Source organism: Cervus canadensis, chromosome 32 (assembly GCF_019320065.1).
Source record: "Cervus canadensis isolate Bull #8, Minnesota chromosome 32, ASM1932006v1, whole genome shotgun sequence".
In the NCBI taxonomy this organism is placed as follows: Eukaryota; Metazoa; Chordata; class Mammalia; order Artiodactyla; family Cervidae; genus Cervus; species Cervus canadensis.
In genome coordinates, this window is record NC_057417.1 from 30,179,093 (window position 1) to 30,203,933 (window position 24,841).

A 24,841-nucleotide genomic window follows, 5' to 3' on the forward strand; every position below is an offset into this window, starting at 1 on the left:
GCGCGGAGCTTCTGTTCACATTAGGCAGAGATTCAGTGCGGTTGGGAGATTTATGTGCTGAGAAAGGAGGTGGAGCTGGAGCTGCAACCAATAGAAGGGCCACCTGGGCTCCACCTGCAGGAGCCCCCTCTGCCTTGGTAGTTGGCCGAGCATCACACGCACTTCAGTTTGACCTCCCTTGAGTTCATATTCTGTAGGAAATCAATAAAGAACTCAATCAGTGTTATCAGTAAGCCCAAAGGTTACAGAAACTCAGACAAAGCCACTGGATTTAACTCTCCTCTAAACCTCCCTGTCTCTGTGGCTGCCTGTAGTCCAAAATATTTGAAGCCCTTCAAACAAGATGGTGGTGGTTTATTTGCTAAGTTGTGTCCAACTCTTTTGGGACCCCATGGACTGCAGTCCACCAGGCTCCTCTGTCCATGGGAATTCCCAGGCAAGAATATTGGAGTTGGGTGCCATCTCCTCCTCCATGGGGTCAAACAAGATAGCTGTGCTGATTGTTACTCATATGACGTTTTTCCTGCCTGGAAATGCCCTGTGTCCCTTTTAGGCTCTTAATTATCCTTCAAAACGAAGCTCAGGCAGAACATCTGTGTTAGACTCTTCCCTAACCAACCTCCTTGAGCATATATAACCTTTTCCTCCTCTGGGGATTTCTGTCCCCTGAAAACATTTCTATCTCCTGCACCATGTTTGGTTTCTATACCTAGTCCCTTTAGTAGATGGAGACTTGGGCACATACTGGGTACTAGCCAGGGTCATGTCCCAGGTACCTAGCAGAGTGCTTCCTGCAGAGTGGGCATTCAGAAATGTAGATGGAATTGAGTTGGTAGAAGTAAGGACACCAAGCACCTACGTGCCCTCTCCCTGTGGCTCTTTGGTGACCACGCCATCTTTCTGAATTGTTAACACACCTAGAGGGCCTGGCTGGGCTTTGGTCACTGTCTCTGTACTTTCAGGAGGATCCACCAGGATCCTGTTGGCAAGAGGGCCCCAGAAGGAGAGGCAGGACATGGAGGAGAGGGTGATGGCTGCACCAATGGTATCAATTCAGCTGATTCTGGACCCACCTCAAAAGCTCCTGCAAGTTAGATTCTAGATCAAAGAATGGTCCCCTCTCTCTGGAAAGGCCACAATCCAAGATCAAAGGGTGTAAAGAGAGTGAGAGCAAAAAGCAGTCCAATGGCCAAGAGGACCCCAACATCATTAGCCACAGTGATGTGGCACATACAGAAACAGAACTCCAAAAAGATCATATGAGGGCATGTTATCTCTGGGTAATGTGGAGGGTGGAGGGTCAGAGCACATGGGTCCCCACTTGTGGACAGGTAGGGCATTTGGGGGCTTCCAAAGTGTTGCTAGTGGTAAAGAACCCACTTGCCAATGCAGGAGACCTAAGAGACACAGATTTGATCCCTGGGATGGGAAGATCCCCTGGAGGAGGAAATGGCAACCAACTCCAGTATTCTTTCCTGGAGAATCCCATGGCTGAGGAGCCTGGAGGGCTACAGTCCACAGGGTTACAAAGAGTTGGACACTACTGAAAAACTTAGCATGCAGAGTACAGGGAAATTTTATTGGGTAACAAGGAGCTGATACAGAGGCCTAGAGTAGCAGTTGGTATCACCTGCTGGAGGCCTCCCTCTGCTGCACTTAAGTTGCTTCAATCATATCTGACTCTCTGACCCACAGGCTGTAGCCCGCCAGGCTCCTCTGTCCATGGGATTCTCCAGGCAAGGATACTGGAGTGGGTTGCCATGCCCTTCTCCAGGGGCTCTTCCCAACCCAGGCATCAAACCAGCGTCTCTTATGTCTCCTGCATTGACAAGCTTGTTCTTTACCTCTAGGGCCACCTGAGAAGCCCAGGCATCCACGTAACCTTGCTGAAGTCCTGATGGGAGCAGTATGAGGGCTGAGCATTGAGAAATTACAGTGGCTCGTTATCAGCACTCTGAACCAAGTCCTGCATCTGCTTGGCCTAGGTAACCATGGATTATGTGAAAAACAAAACTTCAAAGGTTCTTGAAACTTAATAGAAACGCAAGGCATGTAAGCTGTGTTTGTGCACTTCCTTCTCCCTTTATCCTGTCTCACTTTCACTCCTTCTGCAGAAAGTGATACTCATCTCTTGGTAACTTTTCCCCTCACTCTGGCCTGAGAGTCCCCAGGGCTGTCCTCTACTGGCCCGAGTGGGTGGAAGTTTTATTAGTAAAGTGCAGTAAGTCCCAACTATGCCTCCTGCCCTATTTTACTTCCTTGGGAGCTTGTCATGGAACATGAAATTTCTGTCATCCTAGTTTTTCATCTTTGGTTTCAGGCTTCCTCCAGGAGGCCCCTGTTAAAATCCACAGCTTCCACTGAGAATTATAATGCTTGAACACATCTATTTATCTGTCCATTGCTTCAATTCAAATGGGTGATCGTCAGGTGCCAGTACTATGCTGTAGGCTAGAAGCTCTACAGTCCTGTCCCTTGGGGGCAGCCTCTCAGTGGAGGAAGTGAGACATACAACCAAGCTCAGTATGGGGCATACCTTTGGAGTCTTTGGGGAAATGGAGCCCTAGAGAGAGGCAGCAAAGGAGAGAAATGGATGGAAGCTTGAGTACCAACAAAGGACAGACCTGGGAAGCTGGAAGATGATCCCCATCCCCAGGGAAAGTGAAGTGAAAGTGAAAGTCGCTCAGTCATCTTTGCGACCCCATGGACTTATACACAGTCCTTGGAATTCTCCAGGCCAGAATACTGGGATGGGTAGCCTTTCCCTTCTCCAGGGGATCTTCCCAACCCAGGGATCGAACCCTGGTCTCCTGCATTGCAGGTGAATTCTTTACCAGCTGAGCCAGAAGGGAAGCCCAAGAATAGTGGGGTGGGTAGTCTACCCCTTCTCCAGGGTATCTTCCTGACCCAGTAATCAAACCAGGATCTGCTGCATTGCAGGCAGATTCTTTACCAACTGAGCGATCAGGGAAGCAAGTCAGACAGAAAGTCCGAGGGATTCTGATACATCTCTGCCCGCTTTCGGTGCCTTCTCTGGGTACCTTTGGGGCTTCCCTGGTGGTTCAACTGTAAACAATCTGCCAGCAATGCAGGAGACCCAGGTTTGATCCCTGGGTCAGGAAGATCCCCTAGAGAAGGGAATGGCTACCCACGTCAGTATTCCTGCCTGGAGAATCCCATGGCCAGAGGAGCCTGATGGACTCCTGCCCATGGTGTTGCAAAGAGTGGGGCACGATTGAGCAACTAAGCACATACACACACGGGGTACCTTTAAGGAGGGTCATGCTAAAATCCCCCATGTCCATATATAGAAAGTGAAATTCAGTGACTGCAAATGGCTTCCCAACAGCTATTGATCAAAACATGTTATAACTAATATGAAGAGAGATGGCAAGTGTTCTGCTCTGAAATGCCAATATTCAAAGTTTGCAGTTTCATGATGAGGGTCACTGTGAAATAGTGAGGCCCAAGGCTGAAGCAGCAATTTGGTTAGAAGTTCGGTTCCTATCTCCATGTCTAACCCTGCCCAGGGGCTCCCCACCATGGGTCTCCAGAATCAAGGAGTTCATCTCACCTCAGGAGAAACAAGGACAGGCGCTTGTCATGACAGGTGCTTGTCATCTATCTATACTCCCCCGCTAAGAGGAACACAAAATACATCCCCCCAGGAAGAGATTACCTTGTCATCTGATAACTACTGACAACTTAATTCACTCAGCTAAACCCACAGTCTTTCTTATTCTTCTTGGAAACAAATTCCTTATGGAAACTATATACTTTCAGTTTCCTCCAAAACACATATGCCAATATCATGGTTTTCTCACTAAGCCTTATTATATGCCATCACCTTCTCAATTCACCTCAGGGCCTGGTCCAGCTGGTTGGAATCTGTCTAATGGCAATAGTCTAGTCAAATCCTGAGAAAAATATGTAGCCAGAGCCATGTCCTAGCAAAGGCTAACGGCCTTGCTCTACAAAGGGAAATAACAGAAGGCATGATCTTAGTTCCCTTCGTTCCACAGCAGACACACCTGACTTGAAAAGTCTCACATACGAAGACCGTGAAGGAAGACGTGTACCTGAAGAGCACCCCACATCTCAAGTCTCTCCTCTGGTCATTTGTGTACTGACGGCCTCGGCATGGTCAAAGCTCTATTCCAAGTGCAGATGTGACTAAGATCCAGATATTACTCAGGTTGAAGGTAGAAATAGACAATTATAGTACTGCCAAGGTAAACTAAGTATACATGTTTTAGAAACACACTGTCCTCATCAATGATACATGGCTTATCTTTTCAGACCTTAGCAATCAGCCAGAGATGGAAATCAAAGAACACTCATGGAATTGGGCATTAGGCTCAGATATCAGGAGAGGTGAGCAGGGTGTCAGGGACTCAGTGATGCAAGAGGCCCCGTCAGTCTGCTATTCCTGTCCTTTTAGAGGTGACTCCTCTTCTGGGACGCCTGTCCTGACTTCCACTGGCTGAGATAATTGCTCAAAGTATGGGGAGGCCCTGATGCTCTGGAATGATGTGTGTGCTAGATTCCAATTTCACAGATCATGGGTCTGTAACCAGAGCTCTGCCCCAACACAGACAAGGTGAGGGCCCCTAGCAAGCCAGTCAGTAGGGGCTGGGTGAGTTTAGTGGGATGTTCTTTCTGACCCACAGACATCCCACCATGAAGAAACACACACACACATGTGCCCTTAAACAGAAGCGCTTCCATGGACTTCACAGCAAAGAGAAGAGAAAGACCTCATCATGGCTGTTCACTTTCTACTCCATTCCTGAGTTTCTCTTACTTGATAAATGAATCACTAACATCTCTACCACACTGTACACCTTAGAAAGTTCTTTCACATCTCTCAATTGATTACCCTGAAAACTATGTGAGATACGCAGTGCTGGGGTTATTTGATTCCCACTTTACAGATGTAAAAACAGAAGCTCAGGGTAGGGAAGAATCTTGTCCAAGCATTAAACAATACATGTAGGGTGTGGAGCTAGATCTCGTAATTCTATATTGTGCCAAGTGACATGCTTGCCTGGATTCTGAGAGGCCTCTGGAAATAACTTGGCAGGTTGTGTCAACCTCTTATGGGATAAATATCTCCATCATGCTTCTGCTGTTGTTATAAATGCTAGAGCTGTTTGTGGCCACAAAAGAGAGAGCAGATGACTAAATGTATTCATGACTTATGGTGTCAGCAGATAAGGGATGTTGTAAATAGTCCTGATGTGTCACAGTCAGAATCATCTGGGTTTCCAAGAAAGCAGGAAGTAAAAGATCAATGAAACCAAGGAGTGAAAGAGGAATTAGAGGAGGCAGGCAAGTTTCAGAAGACCACAAGGAGGGGAATTAATGACACAGGAGGTGTAAAATGAAAGAAAAGATCAGCATCACAGGTTAGCTGCAAAAGAGGAGCAAAGGGTTGGCCGTCTCTCCTAATCAGCACAGTAACCTCCTAAGGAGTTTTATGTGACCCTAGACTGGCCTCACCCAGGAAAGTCCCTACTCTGCCACCTGACAGAGCCTGGTAAAACATGAGTCATGCATCATTCCTCTATTACTCAAATCTCTCCAACCACTTCCATCATCCACTGAATTAAACCCAAATGCCATGGGGCAGCTATTGAAGACCCATGTTGGATGTTTAGGTCACTTTCATATCTTGACTATTTCAAACAGTGCTGCAATGAGCAAAGGGCCTCAAAGTAGCCCTTTCTTGAGATAAATGGCCAGAGGTAGAACTGCTGGATTTTATGGCAGTTCTCTTTTGGTTTTTTGAGGCATCTCCATGCTGTCTTCTACTGTGACTGCACCAAGTTACATTCCCAGCAACAGTGCAGGAAAGTTCCCTTTTCTCCACACCACTGCCCACATTTGTTGCTTCTTGTCTTCTTTATAATTTGTCATTTGGACAGGTATGAGGTGGTATCTCATTATGGGTTTGACTTGCATTTCCTGATGATGAGTAATGCTGAGCTCATTTTCATGTGCCTGTTGCCATCTGTATGTCGTCTTTAAAATGTCTATTCAGGTTTTCTGCCCACTTTTTAATCAAGCTGTTTGGTTTTTTAGTATTGACCTGGGGTATTACACTAAGTGAAATAAGTCAGAAGGAAAAAAAAAAAAGAAACAAATACTGTATGATTTCACTTATATATGGAATCTAAAAAACAAAGTAGAATACAGAAAAAGACTGTATTACAAAAATACAAAAAAAAAATACAGAAAAAGACTCACAGATACAGAGAACAAACAGGTGGTTGCCACAGGGGAAGTGGGTTGAGGGACAAACAAAATGGATGAAGGGAATGAAGAGGTACAAACTTCCAGAAAATATATAAGTCACTGGGATATAATGCTCATACAGAGAATATAGTCAATAATATTGTCACGAATTTATACAGTGACAGATGCTTGCCGGCCTTATTAAAATAATCAAATTGCAATGTATTAAAATATAGAATCATTCTATTGCGTGCCTGAAACTAATGTAACATTGCATGTTAATAAGAACTCAATTTCTTAAAATAATTTAAAAATAAATTAATAAATAAATGGTGTAAAAAAGACCTGTGTGCATCTGGCCACTGCTGACTTCTTCAGGCTTGTCTTAGTCCACTTCCTGTGCAAACATGATGTTTTAAGAAAATGGCATGATATGCTGTTCCGAAGCTCCCCCCCCGCCCCCACAACTGGTCTTCTTGTGTCTATACAACCGTTCTTCCATCTGAAATGGGTTCAATCCATTTCCCATCGTGAATTCCTAGACTTCCTCTGGGAGTCAGCCAGGGCACCATCTTCCCCAGTGACCCTTGTCCTGAACATGTAGGTAGTGGGGAGGGTCCCACTTCTGCATGATCACAGTTCTCACGTGGAAACATACTAACTCTCAGACCATGATATCCATTGTAATTCACGGGCAGGGGGAATGTTAAAAACTACACAAGCCTGGGTGCACCTGGATATCTGAAATTCATGGGATAAAGTCAAATACAAGAAAATTGCGTCTATTACTTTAATTGTTGCTAAGAATTGTGAAAAACATTAGTTGAAATATTAAAAGCAATAGCCTAGATCCTAGGGAACATAATTGACCAAAACTAGCCAAAGAAGAAATAGAAAGCTAAACAGCCTCAAAATTCCTTTAAAAAGTAAGTGGAAGTCAAATCTTCTTGCAAGGAAACATCACATTCAGAGAGTTTTATGGTAATCTTCAAGAAACACATATGTCTTAGCCTGCTTTCCCAAGAAAGGAGAGCTTGAAATACAGGCTTTGGTGCCACTATCTTCTGGGGAATTTGATCCAGGGGAAAAAGAGTGAAGGAAAATAGGAATATAGCATGGAAGAAGCATCTATATCAGATTCATTACCAATCTGGCCAACATTTGGTATCAAAAGCAACCAACTCTTTGATCAACTGACCATCTTCTGAGAGGTCATATGACCACTCAGAAGATGTAGCCCATCCAAGGGATTGAAGAGGGAAGAGGGTATTCACTGGTTTCCCTTTCCCTTTGTGAAAATGTTCTTCACACAGGGAAGTAATTCTCGAAAACTTCTATATTACAGAAGAATTGTTAGGTTGAGAGGCACAGTCAGGCTTCCCTGCACAAATTCAGTTGGAATCTGAGCAAAGATGGTCCGTGTAGTTGTGGCAGGAACAGAGACCAGGGCAGGTACACTAGTTCTCTATGCCGTCGAGCAGATTATTCCCAAGTATAACCCCTTGAAACAACAAGCATTTACTGTGTCACAGCTCCTTGGGCTGGGAGTCCAGGTGTGGCTTACCTGGGAGCCTCTGGCTCAAACTTTCTCATGAGGTGACAGTCTTGCTGTCAGGCTGGGCTGCCTCTCATCCAAAGTCTCACCTGGGGAAGGACCCACTTTCAGGTCCTCCAGGTGGTCTGCCAGGGTTCAGATCCTCACAAGCTTGAGGATTCAGTTCTTCACTGGCTGTGGCCCAGAAGCCCCTCAGATCTCTGCCACCAGGGTCTCTCCACAGAGCAGCTCACCACATGGCAGTCACTTCCCCCAGAGTGAGGGAGTGAGGGGGCACCCAATTAATATTCTACTCATTAGAAGCGAGTCACCTATCCCAGCCTCACCAGTGGGAGGGGGTTAAATGGGGCATAAGTACTAGGAGGCAGAGCCATTGGCAGCCAACTGAGAGGACTCCATAGCAGAGGTGAAGCTAAGATTCTGTGTTGTCACATAAAATCAATGCAATCATGGCCAGCTCACTCTATGAGGACAGTATGAATTTGACTCAAATAGGTTAAAAATGGGACAAGAAGGAAAGACTGCATTTCAGTCTCACTCATGGGCTTCAACACAAAAATCCTGAGCAAAATAAAGCCAGTCAAATCCAGCAACAATGATACACCATGACCAAGTTGGATTTTCAAGGGATGGGAATACCAGACCACCTGACCTGCCTTCTGAGAAATGTGTATGCAAGTCAAGAAGCAACAGTTAGAACTGGACATTGAACTACAGACTGGTTCCAAATTGGGAAAGGAGTACATCAAGGCTGTATATTGTCACCCTGCTTATTTAACATATTGCAGAGTAATCATGCAAAATGCCGGGCTGGATGAAGCACAAACTGGCATCAAGATTGCTGGGAGAAATATCAATAACCTCCGATACGCAGATGACACCACCCTTATGGCAGAAAGTGAAGAACTAAAGAGCCTCTTGATGAAAGTGAAAGAGGAGAGTGAAAAAGCTGGATTAAAACTCAACATTCAGAAACTAAGATCATGACATTCAGTCCCATCACTTCATGGCAAATAGATAGGGAAACAATGGAAACAGTGAGAGACTTTGGGCTCCAAAATCACTGCATATGGTGACTGCAGCCATGAAATTAAAAAACATTTGCTCCTTGGAAAAAAAAGCTATGACCAACCTAGACAGCATATTAAAAAGCAGAGATATTACTTTACCAAAAAAGGTCCATTAATTCAAAGCTATGTTTTTTCCAGTAGTCATGTATGGATGTGAGAGCTGGACTATAAAGAAAGCTGAGCACTGAAGAATTGATACTTTTGAACTGTGATGTTGGAAAAGACTCTTGAGAGTCCCTTGGACAGCAAGGAGATCCAACCAGTCAATCCTAAAGGGAATCAGTCCTGAATATTCATTGGAAGGACTGATGCTGAAGCTGAAACTCTAATACTTTGACCACCTGATGTGAAGAACCAACTCATTGGGAAAAAAAGACCCTGATGCTGGGAAAGATTGAAGGCTGGAGGAGGAGAGGACAATAGAGGACGAGATGGTTGGATGGCATCACTGATGCGATGGACATGAGTTTGAGTGAGCTCCAGGAGTTGGTAATGGACAGGGAAGCCTGGTGTGCTGCAGTCCATGGGGTTGCAAAGAGTTGGACATGACTGAGCAGCTGAACTGAGTTGGATTTTACCCTGAAACTCTTGGGTGATTAACAAAGAATAAATATTAGTATTAGCTATCAGGTTAATTGATTAAAAGAGAAAGGTCTTATCAGCCCAATAGCTTCAGAAAACACATTTATTAATATTCAATATATCATTTATGATACAAGAATGCACTCCTAATAGCAAGGAATTTCCTTAATGTGATAAAAGTATCTACCAAAACCACCTAATAAAACATCATTCTTCATAGTATAAAAGCATTATCTGGCTATGCCATTTTACCACATGCACATACAGCCTTTTCAAAATTTGTAACACTCTTTAAGTATCTAAAATGCCATCAATTAATTTTATGCTGGAAACAAAAAGAATGTCATTACTTGGTTTTTTTTCAGAAACCCAGTTTGTAGATCCCAGGTGAACAACTGAAAAAAATCACTGAATAAATTAAATATTTTTTTACCCTTTGAGAACTGACCAACATGGGTTCATTCAGTGGGTTCATTCAACTGAGATCAACTAGGTTCAAAAGCTGAGTTCTTCACCTTTAGTTAGAACATAGGCTCCTATGATAATCAGATAGAAAAAATAAACCACCTCCCCAGAAAATAAACAAATGCTACTCATTAGTGAATGCAGTTCCAAGAGTTTTCTAAGTAGACATGTCAGCACATGCCTGCCAAGCCCAGTGATTTTTTCCAGGGGCCCTGCCCAGCCAATTCCAGCCCACACCTTGGATTCAACACAAGATGCCCTGTTCTGATTGGTCACACAGTTACCTCCATGGTCATATGCCCTGTGTATCAGTCTGAGCTGGTCTTTGCTGTGCCTGGTACTACGACACAACATGGGGACAAAGTATGAACAAGACTGTCACAAAGGGCGCTCACCTAGGTAGTGTGCTCAATGCACACAGACACCTCCAAAGGCATCGGGAGGCTGGGAAAGGCAGAGTTAGGTGGGATCCAGAGCCTCTGTAGGGAGGGGTGGGCTTCCTAGAGGAGGTGACATGGATGCAGTACCACGGACAGAGCAGAATTTGCCTAAGGAGAGAAGGAGAGAGGGCATGCAGGCTGTGAGAATGGTTCATCTTATCAAAATTATCATTGCTGAGTCTGTCATTTCTCGGTTGCAGGCAGTGTCTAAATCAACCAATTTTTATTACTGCTAATAAGGAAGTGATCAGATCACAGGCCAAGTTAGGGATCCTGTAATTCTAGGACCAAGGTTCCACCCCGGATAGCTCAGCAGGGACCTGAAGGATGTGTGGGATGTCTGGGAAAAGCCACGTGGCTTTCTGGTATTACAGTGACCTGTCTTGAATTCGTTAGGGTACAGTCCTGAGATTAAAAACATTTACCGAGGTCACACTGACACGCCATGACATCAACCATTCGGGGCCATTTAGCACATTCACAGTGCGGTGCCACCACCTCCTCTAGTTGCAGCACACTCCCCTTCCACCAGAGGGCACTCCTGAGCCCATGGGCAGCTCCTCCCAACTCTCTCCTCTCCCAGCCCCTGGCCACCACTCATGGACATTCTGTCTTCACGGCTTTGCCTCTTCCAAATGTTTCATGTAAATGGAATCAGGTAATGTGTGGTCTCTTGTGTCCGAATTCTTTCATTTATGCATTTTAAAGTTAATCTCTCTTATGCCTTGTATTAGTATTTCACATCTGTGATAACTGAAGAAGCAACTATTGTATGGCTACATCACGATCTGTTTATCCATTCATCCACTGGTCTGCCTTGTGTCTGCCCTTCAGCTATTGTGGAGAGTGGTGTTATGAACACGCAGGTGTATGTCTTTGAGAATTTGTGTTCAGTTCGCTTAGGCATCTACCCAGGAGTGCAATTGCTGGTAATTCTATGCTCAACGACTGAGGAACTGCCAAACTGTTCCACACAGTGGCTGCTTTGTTACATCCTCACCAGCACCTGCTGAGGTTTCCACATTTCCTCTACATCCTCACCAACACTTTCGTTTTCCCTTTTTAAAAAATAGCCATCCCAGTGGTTGTGATGTAGTAAAATTTCTGGGATTTTGACTTTGTGCTACCAATGTTAGTTAATAATCTGTAAGAATTCAACCAGAGGCAGAGAGGGCAAGCAAAGGGTGTGGTTGGGAACCTTGTCCACCAGGTCCCGGAGGCTTCTCTGGGCTCCCAAGACACCTGTTCTCTCTACTGTGTACACAGCTGCCTAGAAGGCATCCATAGAATGTGACTGATGTGCGGGCCCTAGGTGGGTTATTTAAACCTGCTCAGCCTCAGTTGCCTGATCTGTAGAATGAGGGTTAATAATTATGTCTTTCCCTTCCTATAGGAGCCCAGGTCAGACCAGACCCTGATCCGTGACCTGAGGGGCTTGGGGCCTGAACCTGCAGGTCAGGGTCCCAGTTGTCACTGGGGGTAGAGAACATGTGACCTTGCCCATCACACACCTGATCCTCAGCAAACCCTTAGAAATGTTCACTCACAGGAGCTCATATGAGTTTAAGTAGTAGCCAAAAGGGGCCAGCATTATAGAGTAAGCACAAGTTATGAACTGTGTTGTTTGTTAGCAAAAGGAGACATGAGTTCAAGTTGTAGTTGAAAAATAAATAAAAGGCTGGGAGTTTGCTGACTGAATCTTTACCTTTTCCTTTTAACTATGTTTAGATGCCTCCTTTTCCACCTGCCGTGTGAGGAGCCACTGAGTTGTAAATGTTCAGGACATTACATCCTGGATTCTAATTGGGGCTGGGGGGTGGGTCTGCCCAGCTGTCTGAGCTCAGGGCCCTGAGCAGGACCTCCAACCCTACCTTCCCCACCCACCACACAGATGCATGTTACCTATGTATAGCTGTCATCTATCTATCTATCTATATCAGCTATCTGATATAGTGCATCATCCAACTAACTAGCTATCATCTGTCTACAAAGAAAAGCAAGGATATTCACTGATCCATGCAGTTCCAATCTCTGACTCCACAGAGTTTCTTCTGGTTTCCCCTTTCCTGGACCAGGGACTGCCGTCTCTAACAGGGTAAACCTGTCTTCCATTATCCATAATATGTTTACTTAATCAATCTCCGTTTGTGTAGCTATTGCCACTCAGCCTCTTTCCACCCCTGATATCCTCCTCACCCTCCATGGTTCTCCACACCCTTTTTAGGCTCTGGATGCCCTGGCCAGGCCATTCTTCTGGGAAGACACTATTTGCTCCTTGCCTGGACACCCACACCCATGCCTACTGCTGTTCCTGTGGACACCGTCCCCCCTCAATCTCCACCTTGGAGCCACTGAGTCCCCCTTCTCTGCCCACACCCTGAAGGGTAAGGCTGTCCACCTTCTGTGCTCCCCCATCGGCTTTAGAACTGGACTATCCAGGAAAACACTAGCAAGGAAGGGGCTATGGATGGAAGGAGCAGAAAAGGGAAAGGAAAGGCTGTGTGCAGCTTCTGATATCAACTGAAACTGGCCAGTGACTGTAGCCTTTCTCCCCAGTCAACTGATCAATCAACCATCTTTTATTCCACATTCATTATGTTAAGACAGTTGGCAATTGAGGGTGGAAAACAAAGACACTTCAAGAAAACCTGTTTCCTGCCTTCAAGAAATATCAGGGGAGATGAGATGAAAACTTTTCATCAAAACTAATAACATAATTATGTGCATCTGTTGTTATATAAAAGATGTGCTCAAAAAAAGTAGATTTAAACCATGGAAGATAGCTCAGTTGGTAAAGAATTCACCTGCAATGAAGGAGACCCTGGTTCAATCACTGGGTTGGGAAGATCCTCTCAAGAAGGGACAGACTACCCATTCCAGTATTCTTGGGCTTCCCTTGTGGCTCAGCTGGTAAAGAATCTGCCTGCAGTGCAGAAGAGCTGGATTTGATCCCTGCGTTGGGAAGATCCCCTAGAGAAGGGAAAGGCTACACACTCCAATATTCTGGCCTGGAGAATTCCACGAACTGTACAATCCATGGGGTCACAAAGAGTTGGACATGACGAAGCAACTTTCACTTTCATACATTCTAAGAAATGGACAAAACACTGTGGAATGATTCTTACCTATGTAACATAACAAACAGCAGTTTTGAAAAAGGCCCCACCCACCAGGGATTGCGACAGCCAAGTGTTTAGTCACTGGCTCTCCCTGACTCAGTTGTACACATTCCCCCTAAAGTGCAGAATGGTATCCTAACACTTTTGTAAAGAGATGTTTACAGAGTTCCTCAATAGAATATTAGATTTGAAATATATAAAATAAAACCTGTGATATATTAAAAATGTCAGAACTTTAGTCACCACGATAATTCTTGTTTCTGATAATTTGCTGATAAAACTGTTGAGACATTTTCTTTCTTGATCAGTGCTCTGGAGGAGTAGATGGTACTAACTGGGGGTGGGTGGAGATGGTCCTTTGAGAATCAGATAAGCTGAGTGTACGTATCTGGCCCTCATTAGTTGCCTTGTTCATGTTACACAACATATAACACCACACAGACACTGAGAAAGCTAAACGAATGTGCAGATACCCTAGTCATCCAGCAAGTGCAATCGGTGAAGCCCATCTTTATTTCTGAGTTTTATCACAAAGTAAATCACGTCCTCTGAAATTCTGGGACACAGCTCCTTGAAGAACAAAGCCCAGGTTCTTAGGGGAAGTCAAGCTCCACTTATGGTCTCATCTCTGAGCACAACCTTCAGAACGATGGGTTTTTCCGGTCTTAAAAGTCCTTGACTGTTTATTTTCAAGGGGATCTGCAATAGTTAAGAGAACCAATGAATGAAGCACTGCCAACAACAGAAGCAAAATAGGCAAGATACATTACGGACAATAATGCTTTGCAACAATATACAAACTACTTTTAGCATCGTGTATCTTTGATTTTTTTTAACTACCAATTCAATGTGTTTAACAGCTATAGGTACGGACAGGCTGTCAATGTTTCCTTGATTAAACTTTAACAATTTATGACTTTCAGAAAATTGGTCTATTTAACTTACACTATAAAATATATGGGCATAAAGTCATTTCTAGTACTCACTATTCACTTTTTTAAATTGTTTTAATTCCTCTTTTACTGAGATATAAATGATTAATGGCAAAAACATTTGACTTACATATATGTGAAATTACTACCACAATAAGTTTAGTTAACATCCATCAACTCATAAGAGATAGAAAAGGAAAAAATATTCTTTCCCTCTTATGAACACTTTTAGGATCTACTGTCTTCTACTATATAAAAATGTCAACTGTAATAATCATGTTTTACATGATAGTGCTAGTATTTATTATCTATAACCAGACATTTATACCTTTTGATCATTTTCATCCAATTCCCCTCTTTATCTTTGATTCTCTGTACTTTGTAAGTTATGTCAAGACTGGATAGAGAAAGCATTCATTCATCATTCATTGCACAAAATATCGATTGAGCACTATGCCTATGAAGCATTATGCCTGTTTTTTAAACATGCCCTGGCTCCCAAGTGCAGTGAAAATGGTGAACTTTTGATGACCTACAGTGTTTTGTCTGAGATTTTTAGCCCATTTCTCACCCAGTCACTCCTTCTGTGTTGCGGGAACCAACAGAGTGACCTGACCTCAGTTGACTGAAGGACAAGCAAGGAGTTGTGGAGGGAGAAGCCCCAGCCCATGGGGTACTGGGTGGAGCTTGCAGGGGCATCTGCCCTTCCCAGGGGTGCCCGAGGCCCCTTTCTCTCAGGGCTGAGTCCCCTGCGTGTACACACTTACAGGACACCCACAAGTAAAATGGAAACATCTTTATCCTCCTCTTCCCTGAGAAAGCTACTCAAAGGGAGCAGCGGCTTATTAAATGTATGACTCCTAGAAATAAGCCTTATTTTAGGGATATGCTTGAGATGAATCAATGCCAACTGTTCTGTGTGCTCCTCAGAGAGAGATTTCAATTTGTTAACTGTAACAAATTGTTATTTTAAACTTTCAAATGGTATGCATTTTCCCTGCAGGTAGATACACATAAAACAAGGAAGCATATAAATGACATCTGTTAAATTTTTAAAGTTCAAACTCTCCTGTATTTGTGTCCAAGAGTTCTAATCAACTGCAAGTCACTTCTTAAACATTTGCCCGATGACATCAAGGCACCACTGGGCATTTATGGAAGGAATAAAATGAGGGGACAGAGTTAAAGACCTTCTTAGTTGCAAAGGAAACAAAGGAACCAAACTGGCTGGTTCAGGGACAAAGTATTGTTAGGTGGTAGGCCCCATGAGGCCAGCCTGTGGTGCCTGTAAACACAGCAGAGGGGAGAGTGGGCGCTGGCCTGGACGGGCAGGCTGCATGGAGGGGCTCGGGACTGAACTGGAACTCGAAGGGGGAGAACGGACTGGAGGGTGGACAGGAAGGACACACAGTCATTGTTAGAATGTAAAGGGGGCCCAGCTGGATGGCAGCAGGATCCCTGGCAGGTGAGGGGCTGTGGGAAGCCTTCCCATCCGGTAGAAATGCTTTCACTCAGGGACCACTGTGGCTGCACAGGAGGATCAGTGGGGGTGCTCTCAACGCCACACTCTGGGGGAATTATTTTAGAGAGTCTGAGATGACCTCAGCATCGGGATTTTGCTCCCCAGTAATTTCTTTGTACAAATAGTGGCTGAGAATCACTGTCAGGAGAACTTCTGTAAGTTCCCATGGAGAAGGGCATCACTGAAAAGTCATGACATGGTCATCACTGCTCTCAAGACTTTGTACAACATTTTCCTTCCTTCCAGTGGATATGAAACCAAATTTTAAAAGTTGCTCAAATTCAGCTTTTATTTTCCATGTTTATGAACACATATGCAATATAAAGCAATGCATGGGAGATACCATCACATTCAAGGTGATATTGTCTCTAGGAAGAAGGGGACAAGAACTGAGGGGGATGTAAAAGGGATGCCTTTTGTATGTGTAGTAGTTTTTTACTGTATATATTTTTAAAAGACTTGAAGTTAACGTATCAGAATGTCTGGGACTTCCATGGTGGTCCAGTGGTTAAGAATGTCTTGCAACACAGGGGACGAGGGTTCAATCCCCAGTTGGGTAACTAAGATCCCACATTCTGGGAAGCAACTAAACCTGTGAGCCACATCTTTTTACGTGCTGCAAAGAAAGATCCTCCATGACTCAGAGAAAATCCCACATGCCACAGCTAAAACCTGATGCAGCCTAACAAATAAATATTCTTAAAATAAATAAATAAATAAAAGTTGCTCAAATTCACTGACTTTGTACAGTCGTGTTGTGTTAACTGCCTTGACTCTAGATGACCTTTACAGTTGGGTCTTTATGAAGCCACAGACTTAGCCCTCCAGGGATGAAAGACAGTTAAAGCTCACAGGTGGATTCAGACAGATTCTCTTTCTAGTAAATTAAATTATTATTTGAATAGATCACAACCTTATAGACACAGAGAGATACACCTCAGTTAAAAAATTCTCAATAAAACATTATTTATGCAAATAATGAACTGCGAACCTGTGTTTCTTTACAAGGTTTGAAGGAGAAATTCTGCAGGATTCTGACAACAGCAAGTTTCATATTCATGATGGCAAACCTCATGCCAATGCAATTTCGGGGTCCAATTCCAAAAGGCAGGTATACATAAGCATTTATGCTGTCCTTGTTCTTCTTACTGAACCTGGATCCACAACAGTAGATGAAACAAGTGAATGAAACAGAAAAATCACAGAAGCTCCAGGTGTGAGATTTTAACTTAAACCCTCAACCAGTACCATAAGGGAGACTCCTGTGGTCAGGTGACTGAATCCTGCTGTGTTGATTTTGCTGTATGAAAGGTAAGCCCCAGGGCCTTCCCATTCCCCGGACACCACAGGAGCTTTCAGTTCTGGTGAGCTGATGAGATGAAGACTGTTTAAAGAAAATGTATCTTTAAATATGAGATTAATATTCAGGGTGGTGAGATGTTAGGAAATGAGACTGACTGCAGGAAGAGTGAGTTTCTGCCTCCACGAACGCTTATATTGGTCATGTGCTCAGAGACTAGGAAGCAGGGAACGTCTCTGAATATTTAAATTGTTAGTTTTCTATTGTTTTCCCCTTCCTTGCTCTTGTGTGGGTATGTCTCTCCCTCACACAGAGGATGCTGAGGTCAGTAGATTTATGAGGGCATATGACTCAACTCAATCTGGTTCAATCACTGATTTCCTTGTCTGTTCCACAAACTGATCAAGTCCTTGATGGCTAGACCTCTGCTTAATTCAAATTTGACTCCTCAAATTTGGATTTGGAGAAGTGATAATGGCATTGTGGTTGTATATATTTTCAGTTCAGTTCAGTTCAGTCACTCAGTCATGTCTGACTCTTTGCGATCCCATGAACCGCAGCACGCCAGGCCTCCCTTTCCATCACCAACTCCTGGAGTCCACCGAAACCCATGTCCACCAAGTCAGTGATGCCATCTAACCATCTCATCCTCTGTCGTCCCCTTCTCCTCCTGCCCCCAATCTTTCCCAGCATCAGGGCCTTTTCCAATGAATCAGCTCTTGGCATCAGGTGGCCAAAGTATTGGAGTTTCAGCTTCAGCATCTTCCTTCCAATGAACACCCAGGACTGATCTCCTTTAGGATGGACTGGTTGGATCTCCTTGCAGTCCAAGGGACTCTCAAGAGTCTTCTCCAACACCACAGTTCAAAAGCATCAATTCTTCAGCACTCAGCTTTCTTTATAGTCCAGCTTTCACATCCATACATGACCACTGGAAAAACCATAGCCTTGACTAGATGGACCTTTGTTGGCAAAGTAATGTCTCTGCTTTTTAATATGCTGTCTAGGTTGGCCATAACTTTCCTTCCAAGGAGTAAGCATCTCTCTTTTTTTTTTCCATTTATTTTTATTAGTTGGAGGCTAATTACTTTACAGTATTGTAGTGGTTTTTGTCATACATTGACATGAATCAGCCACGGATTTACATGTGTTTCCCATCCCGATCCCCCCTCCCACCTCTCTCTCCACCCAATCCCTCTGGGTCTCCCCAGCGCACCAGGCCCGAGCACTTGTCTCATGCATCCAACCTAATTTCATGGCTGCAATCACCATCTGCAGTGATTTTGCAGCCCAGAAAAATAAAGTCAGCCACTGTTTCCACTGTTTCCCCATCTATTTCCCATGAACTGATGGGACCAGATACCATGATCTTAGTTTTCTGAATGTTGAGCTTTAAGCCAACTTTTTCACTCTCCTCTTTCACTTTCATCAAGAGGCTCTTTAGTTCCTCTTCACTTTCTGCCATAAGGGTGGTGTCATCTGCATATCTGAGGTTACTTGATATTTCTCCTGGCAATCTTGATTCCAGCTTGTGCTTCCTCCAGCCCAGCGTTTCTCATGATGTACTCTGCATATAAGTTAAATAAGCAGGGTGACAATATACAGCCTTGATGTACTCCTTTTCCTATTTGGAACCAGTCTGTTGGTCCATGTCCAGTTCTAACTGTTGCTTCCTGAGCTGCATACAGGTTTCTCAAGAGGCAGGTCAGGTGGTCTGGTATGCCCATCTCTTTCAGAATTTTCCACAGTTTGCGGTGATCCACACAATCAAAGGCTTTGGCATAGTCAATAAAGCAGAAATAGATGTTTTTCTGGAACTCTCTTGCTTTTTCGATGATCCAGCGGATGTTGGCAATTTGAACTCTGGTTCCTCTGCCTTTTCTAAAACCAGCTTGAACATCTGGAAGTTCACAGTTCACGTATTGCTGAAGCCTGGCTTGCAGAATTTTGAGCATTACTTTACTAGCGTGTGAGATGAGTGCAATTGTGCGGTACTTTGAGCATTCTTTGGCATTGCCTTTCTTTGAGATTGGAATGAAAACTGACCTTTTCCAGTCCTGTGGCCACTGCTGAGTTTTCCAAATTTGCTGGCATACTGAGTGCAGCACTTTCACAGCGTCATCTTTCAGGATTTGAAATAGTTCAACTGGAATTCCATCACCTCCACTAGCTTTGTTCATAGTGATGCTTCCTAAGGCCCACTTGACTTCACATCCCAGGATGTCTGGCTCTAGGTGAGTGATCACACCATTGTGATTATCTGGGTCGGGAAGATCATTTTTGTACAGTTCTTCTGTGTATTCTTGCCACCTTTCTTAATATCTTCTGTTTCTGTTAGGTCCCTACCATTTCTGTCCTTTATTGGGCCCATCTTTGCATGAAATGTTCCCTTGGTATCTCTAATTTTCTTGAAGAAATCTCTAGTCTTTCCCATTCTATTGTTTCCTCTATTTCCTTGCATCAATTGCTGAGGAAGGCTTTCTTTGCTCCTTGCTATTCTTGGAGCTCTGCATTCAAATGGGTATATCTTTCTTTTTCTCCTTTGATTTTCACTTCCTTTCTTTTCACAGCTATTTGTATATATTTTAAAGAGTCTGTATTATAAAAAATATTCTGGAAGAATATTTTGGAAGAATACATTAAACATGATTCATAAAACTTGTGCTTATAAACTATACTGTGCATGTGTCAAAAACTCTTTATAATCTGCTTTAACATTTGGATTTCTCACTCCCTCGACCAGACCCTGACACACACATGTGAGCACTAGGTCTCTGCTTGACGGCTGAGTGAATCAAAGGGAAGTAGAGTGAGTGGTCTCTGGTTTTAGGTTTCTGACGCTGCAGGAGGGGAAGTTGCTGAGCTTGAGGCAGACAGTGAGTTTCCCTGGTCCAGAACAGAGGACTTGGTGGACTCTGACTCTTCTTTCAGCAATGCTATGGGTACAGGTTATGCTAGTGCTAGAGACACCAGGGTGAACAAGACACAGTCCCTGCCATCACAGAGCTTATAGTCAGGGGCTCATAAAATGCTAGATCCGAGATAGTGCCTAAAATGTTCAATCCAAACTTTGCTCACCATAAAATAAATGGGAGAGCATCAACTCTCTCCAGAGTCCAATGTGCCCAAACCAGACCCTGACTCTGAATTCCCAGAAGACAATGCTTAACCTCTCCAAGGCAGGTGTCTAGATGACTAGACAGCAGAGGACTTCTCTTTGGAAGGTCAAAAAACATGGAGGCAAAAGGGAGCTGGCCTAGGTCTACAGCCACAGATGGAAGAGGCCACCTATGTCTCCTCCATCCTCACCAAGGCTCCTGGAACCACTTGGGATGACTACAGCCCCACAATAATAATAGAGGAAACAGCAGTCAATGTTTAAAGAAATGGAAATGTGGGAACATTAGTGATGAATTCAAAGAGCTAAAGAACAGACAGGAAGATTTAAAAGACATAGAAACCAATACACCTAAAATAATATAGCTGTTAAGTAAATTATAGCAGGTGCAACAATTAAATATATATTATATATATACAAATTATATATATATATATAACACAGAATTCCATTTATACTTTACTGTTAAATATAGTAAGCAATTGAAAAATAAACTATATATAATGACATTCTAAGTTTTAACAATCTGTATATGCATAGAGAAATGTCCACAAGACTTACATTGCACTATTAATGAGGCCTATCTTAAGGTATTGGACTTCCCTGATGGCTCAGTGGTAAAGTATCCACCTGCCAACGCAGAAGACATGGGTTCGATCCCTGGGTCAGGAACATCCCCTGGAGAAGCAAATAGCAACCCACTCCAGTCTTCTTGCCTGGAAAATCCCACGGACAGAGGAGACTGGTGGGCTACAGTTCATGAGGTCACAAAGAGTTGGAAACGACTTAGTGACTAAACAACAAATAAGCTTAAGTTTTTAGGAATGCACACAACTAAAATTTTCTGTTTTTTTTTTTTTTTAGTTTATGGTTGGTAAAATTTTTAATCAAATAATATCATTCTTGGAAAAAGTAAAGACATTTAACAATAAAAGATGTAAAATAAAATGATTGTACAGTCACATATTTGTCACCCATAATAAGGGTTGTCAGAATACGCTCTGAGCAACTGGATCAGAGAGGGTCCCCTTCCCTGGGGTCTTGTACCTTTCAGGACAGAACTCCTCAGGCTCTGGCCAGAACTCTGGGTCTCTGTGAAGCACGGAGATCGGCACTGTCATTGTTGTCCCTTTGGGAATGGACACCCCATGGATTTCCACATCCTTCTTACAGAACCTATCAATCCTAACAGCAATTGGGAACATTCTGAGAGTCTCATTCACCACCATGTCAAGATACTCCATCTGTGCCAGGACTTCGTAGGTCGGAGGCGCCTGGGAAGAAAGAAAGAGATTTTGATAAATTAAGATATCAGATCAACCTTCAACTCCATCTATGTAGACCTATTGGAATGTTAGGAGCTCCAGGAAATAATTTAAATTGGTAAAGGACCTTAGCATTTATAGACATTACTATCATGTCCTTTGACCAATGCCCATTGAGATGTACCTGGTGGTGATCAAGTAGTCGTGATAACAGAAGAAAATTGGGACAATCGTCTAAACAGTGTGAAACACCACAGGTTATCAGGGAGTGTATTTTCTCTCTCATGAGAACAAACATGACCAACAGACTAGGACCCTTACTCTTAAGTGAAAGTCCAAAGTCAATGTTTCCTTTTAAAAGTGAGGCTACACATCTGTACCAATGCAAGAACGTGTAAAAGAGCAAATCCCCTATCCTTAGTTGAAGACTCCTGACTGCTCATTCTCTTCATTATACATGTATAGTCTGGAAACAATATATGAAAACTCTATAAGTAATTTGGGGAGAAACAAGTTCCTTTCTAAACCAAATATGCAAATGAAGAGTAAGATTTGGAACACAATTTTAGATGCAGGGAAGTTACAAGAGGATCAGAACCCCAACCTCTGCTGCTAGAAGAGTCTCTTATTATCCCTACAGGTGTGACCCTAAGGTCTGAAGGTCTAAACAAGCCGTTGCAGCCCCAGGGGCCAGGTCTCCGCACACCACAAAGAACTCCAGTTTTGGCTGAGATCTGAGACCACTGGGGGGTGATACATGGCTGTCACGTGGGGTTGTAGTCAAGGAGCAACATTGTGGAGGGTAAGAGTGGCTCAGGAGCCAACACCGTGGATCACAGCTTGACTTGATCACCACCACGTACACAACTAGTGTCTGGAAGTGTTCCATCTCCCTGTCGCTCAGGTTTCTCACGTGTCACATGGAGACAGAGGGAGCTGACCCTCCAGAGGGTTGTGTGGCAGAGACACTCACTGCTCACCCAGCATCCATGTAGGCCCCATGTTTCCCAGCCCACTTGAGGTTATGGCCAAATCACCCGTGCCAACAGGCTGTGAACTTAGGCGATTATGTCAGTTCAGAGACAAATCAGTTGAAAACCCAGTAAGCAGCTCTTGAGTTCCTTATTCCACAGCAGACAAGAAGGCCTCATGTTTCAGATAAGGCAATTATAAGACGGTGAAGGCTCTGAGCCAGTTTTCCTGGGTGACTCTATGAAGCAGAGCTGTCCACTCCATCCTCCACTAACAATCCATGTTCAGCGTGTCCACGTGGGTGATGGAAAACTTTGCTATGAAAGCCCCTGAGATCCCAGGGCTTGTCTGTTACTGAGGTATAAGCTAGCCTCTCCTGACTAATAAAGAATTTCTTCAAAATTAAATGCATTTATAAATAGAAAGTATTTAGACCAGACATACAAAGTAAGAAGCACATATCAGCCAATAGTACTAGTATTATAAGTATTCTTATGAAAAGGAGAGAATGCAATGCCTTAGCTAGCCTCGGTCTGTTAGTGATCTTTCAATTTTCTTGTAATCAAAAGAATCCCAATATGGGGTTTATCAGAGAAGAAATATCATCTCTAATTTATGCAGGCCCTACAAAGTATTTGAAGGACCTAGGATTTGAAAGGTCATAAGACTCGTCCAAAACCAGTCAGGTCTCATACTCATGTCCTCTGTTTCCTACTGTATATCCTTTCTTGTACACCAGGCTCCACCTAGGCTATAGTTTACTCAGGGCAGTAGATTGAATTAATGGTCCCAATTCTCCACCATTTCCTCTGTCCATTCTCTTTGCCATTAACTCTGCGATGCCCTCCCATTCTGACTCAGGTTGGTCAGGTGGCTCACTTTGAACCTGTGGAATACTCGCTAAGTGTAATGCTAGCAGAGTTTTGAAAGTCACACACTGGATTAGGCCTCTTGCTCATGACATCTACCACTGCCTTGAGAAGCAGACATGTGGAGAGTGAGACACGTGAGGAGCAAAACGTGTGGAGTTGAGTCAGTCCAACCGCTTATCTAAGGCCAGCCTAGATCAGCCAACACCCAGACCACAGCAAGTCCAAACAATATCAATAGATAAATATGCAGACACCATGAACTTGGGCAAACTCTGCGAGATAGTGAGGAACAGGGAGGCCCGGCGTGCTATATTCCATGGAGTCACAAAGAGTCCAAAATGACTTAGCGACAAAACAACAACAAACGCAGACACCAGAGAGATAAGTGTTTACTGTTAGTTTGGATTCTTTTCTACTGCACCACCTGGGAATGGACGTAAATGATTTGATGCTTATGCTTTGGGCAAAAACCTCCTAAGTAGTGGAGAGAAGACAATCATGCTAAGCTTTCACCTTGCCCCTCTCTCTCCGGGTATCATCACTCACCTTATTGGGGAAAGTTGCATCAATTTCCTCCTGCAGCTTCTGCTGGACATCAGGGTGAGTGGCCAATTCATATATAATGAAGGAAAGAGTACTGCTAGTGGTCTCATAGCCACCAAAAATAAAGATAATACTTTGGGCCACGAGTTCTTGGTCAGAGAGAGCTGAAAAGAAAGTCAAGACATTTTAGGTAAAGCATAGCAATGTAAAAATCATAGTTTAGATGATGAGACATTCCAGTGAAACTCCCAAACCCCTAGGGGAAATCAGGTAAAAGTAATTTAGACTCAAACTGAGAGTGATTTCTACTCTGTGTCTGCCTCACAGAGCCCAGAAAAAGCCAAGAACTGTCTTAATTGAGTTTTTCCCAGGTCTATACTATTCTTGGCTTCTGTTCCTGGCAATTCCATGCCCCCACCAACACAGCTGGGTATTTCAAGTGATAGCACTTCTAACATTTCCAGTGTTATCAGCCTGTCCCTTAGAGAACTGTAAAAGAACTTTAGCTCCAAGTAAAATGGAGTAGCATTCTCTTCTAGAATATTTTAAATTATTCTAGTTAAGGTGTAGCTTGATTTAAGAGATTTATGATACTAAGGCTATATGATAGGGGAAATTGAATTATATTTTATCAAAACATTTCCAGGAACACAAGAGTACAATACTGGGCTACAGCTAAACTCTTGTTACTCAAAGAATGGTCCATGGACCAGCAGCATGAGCAGGATCTAGAAGCCTAATACAAATTCAGAACTATGGAAACAACATGTGAAGTTTCATGAGATGTGGAGATGTGTGTGCACAATGTAGCCTGAGAAGCATGGATTATGCCCTTGAGAGGCATCAGGT

The 24,841-nt window shown here is 43.6% G+C and overlaps 1 protein-coding gene across 1 annotated transcript in view; it reads right to left on the reverse strand.

Annotated features, from left to right (window-relative positions):
- Positions 1-13,953: 13,953 nt before the first annotated feature.
- LOC122432817 (cytochrome P450 3A24-like) overlaps positions 13,954-24,841 on the reverse strand; it is a 36,111-nt gene continuing 25,223 nt past the window's right edge. The window contains exons 10-13 of the mRNA XM_043455035.1: positions 23,996-24,156; positions 21,388-21,614; positions 16,914-17,076; positions 13,954-14,167 (exon numbers count right to left, since the gene is read on the reverse strand). Of these exons, the coding sequence (XP_043310970.1) occupies positions 14,072-14,167; positions 16,914-17,076; positions 21,388-21,614; positions 23,996-24,156 (647 nt within the window). The 3' untranslated portion in view covers positions 13,954-14,071. The remainder of the gene's footprint in view (positions 14,168-16,913; positions 17,077-21,387; positions 21,615-23,995; positions 24,157-24,841) is intronic.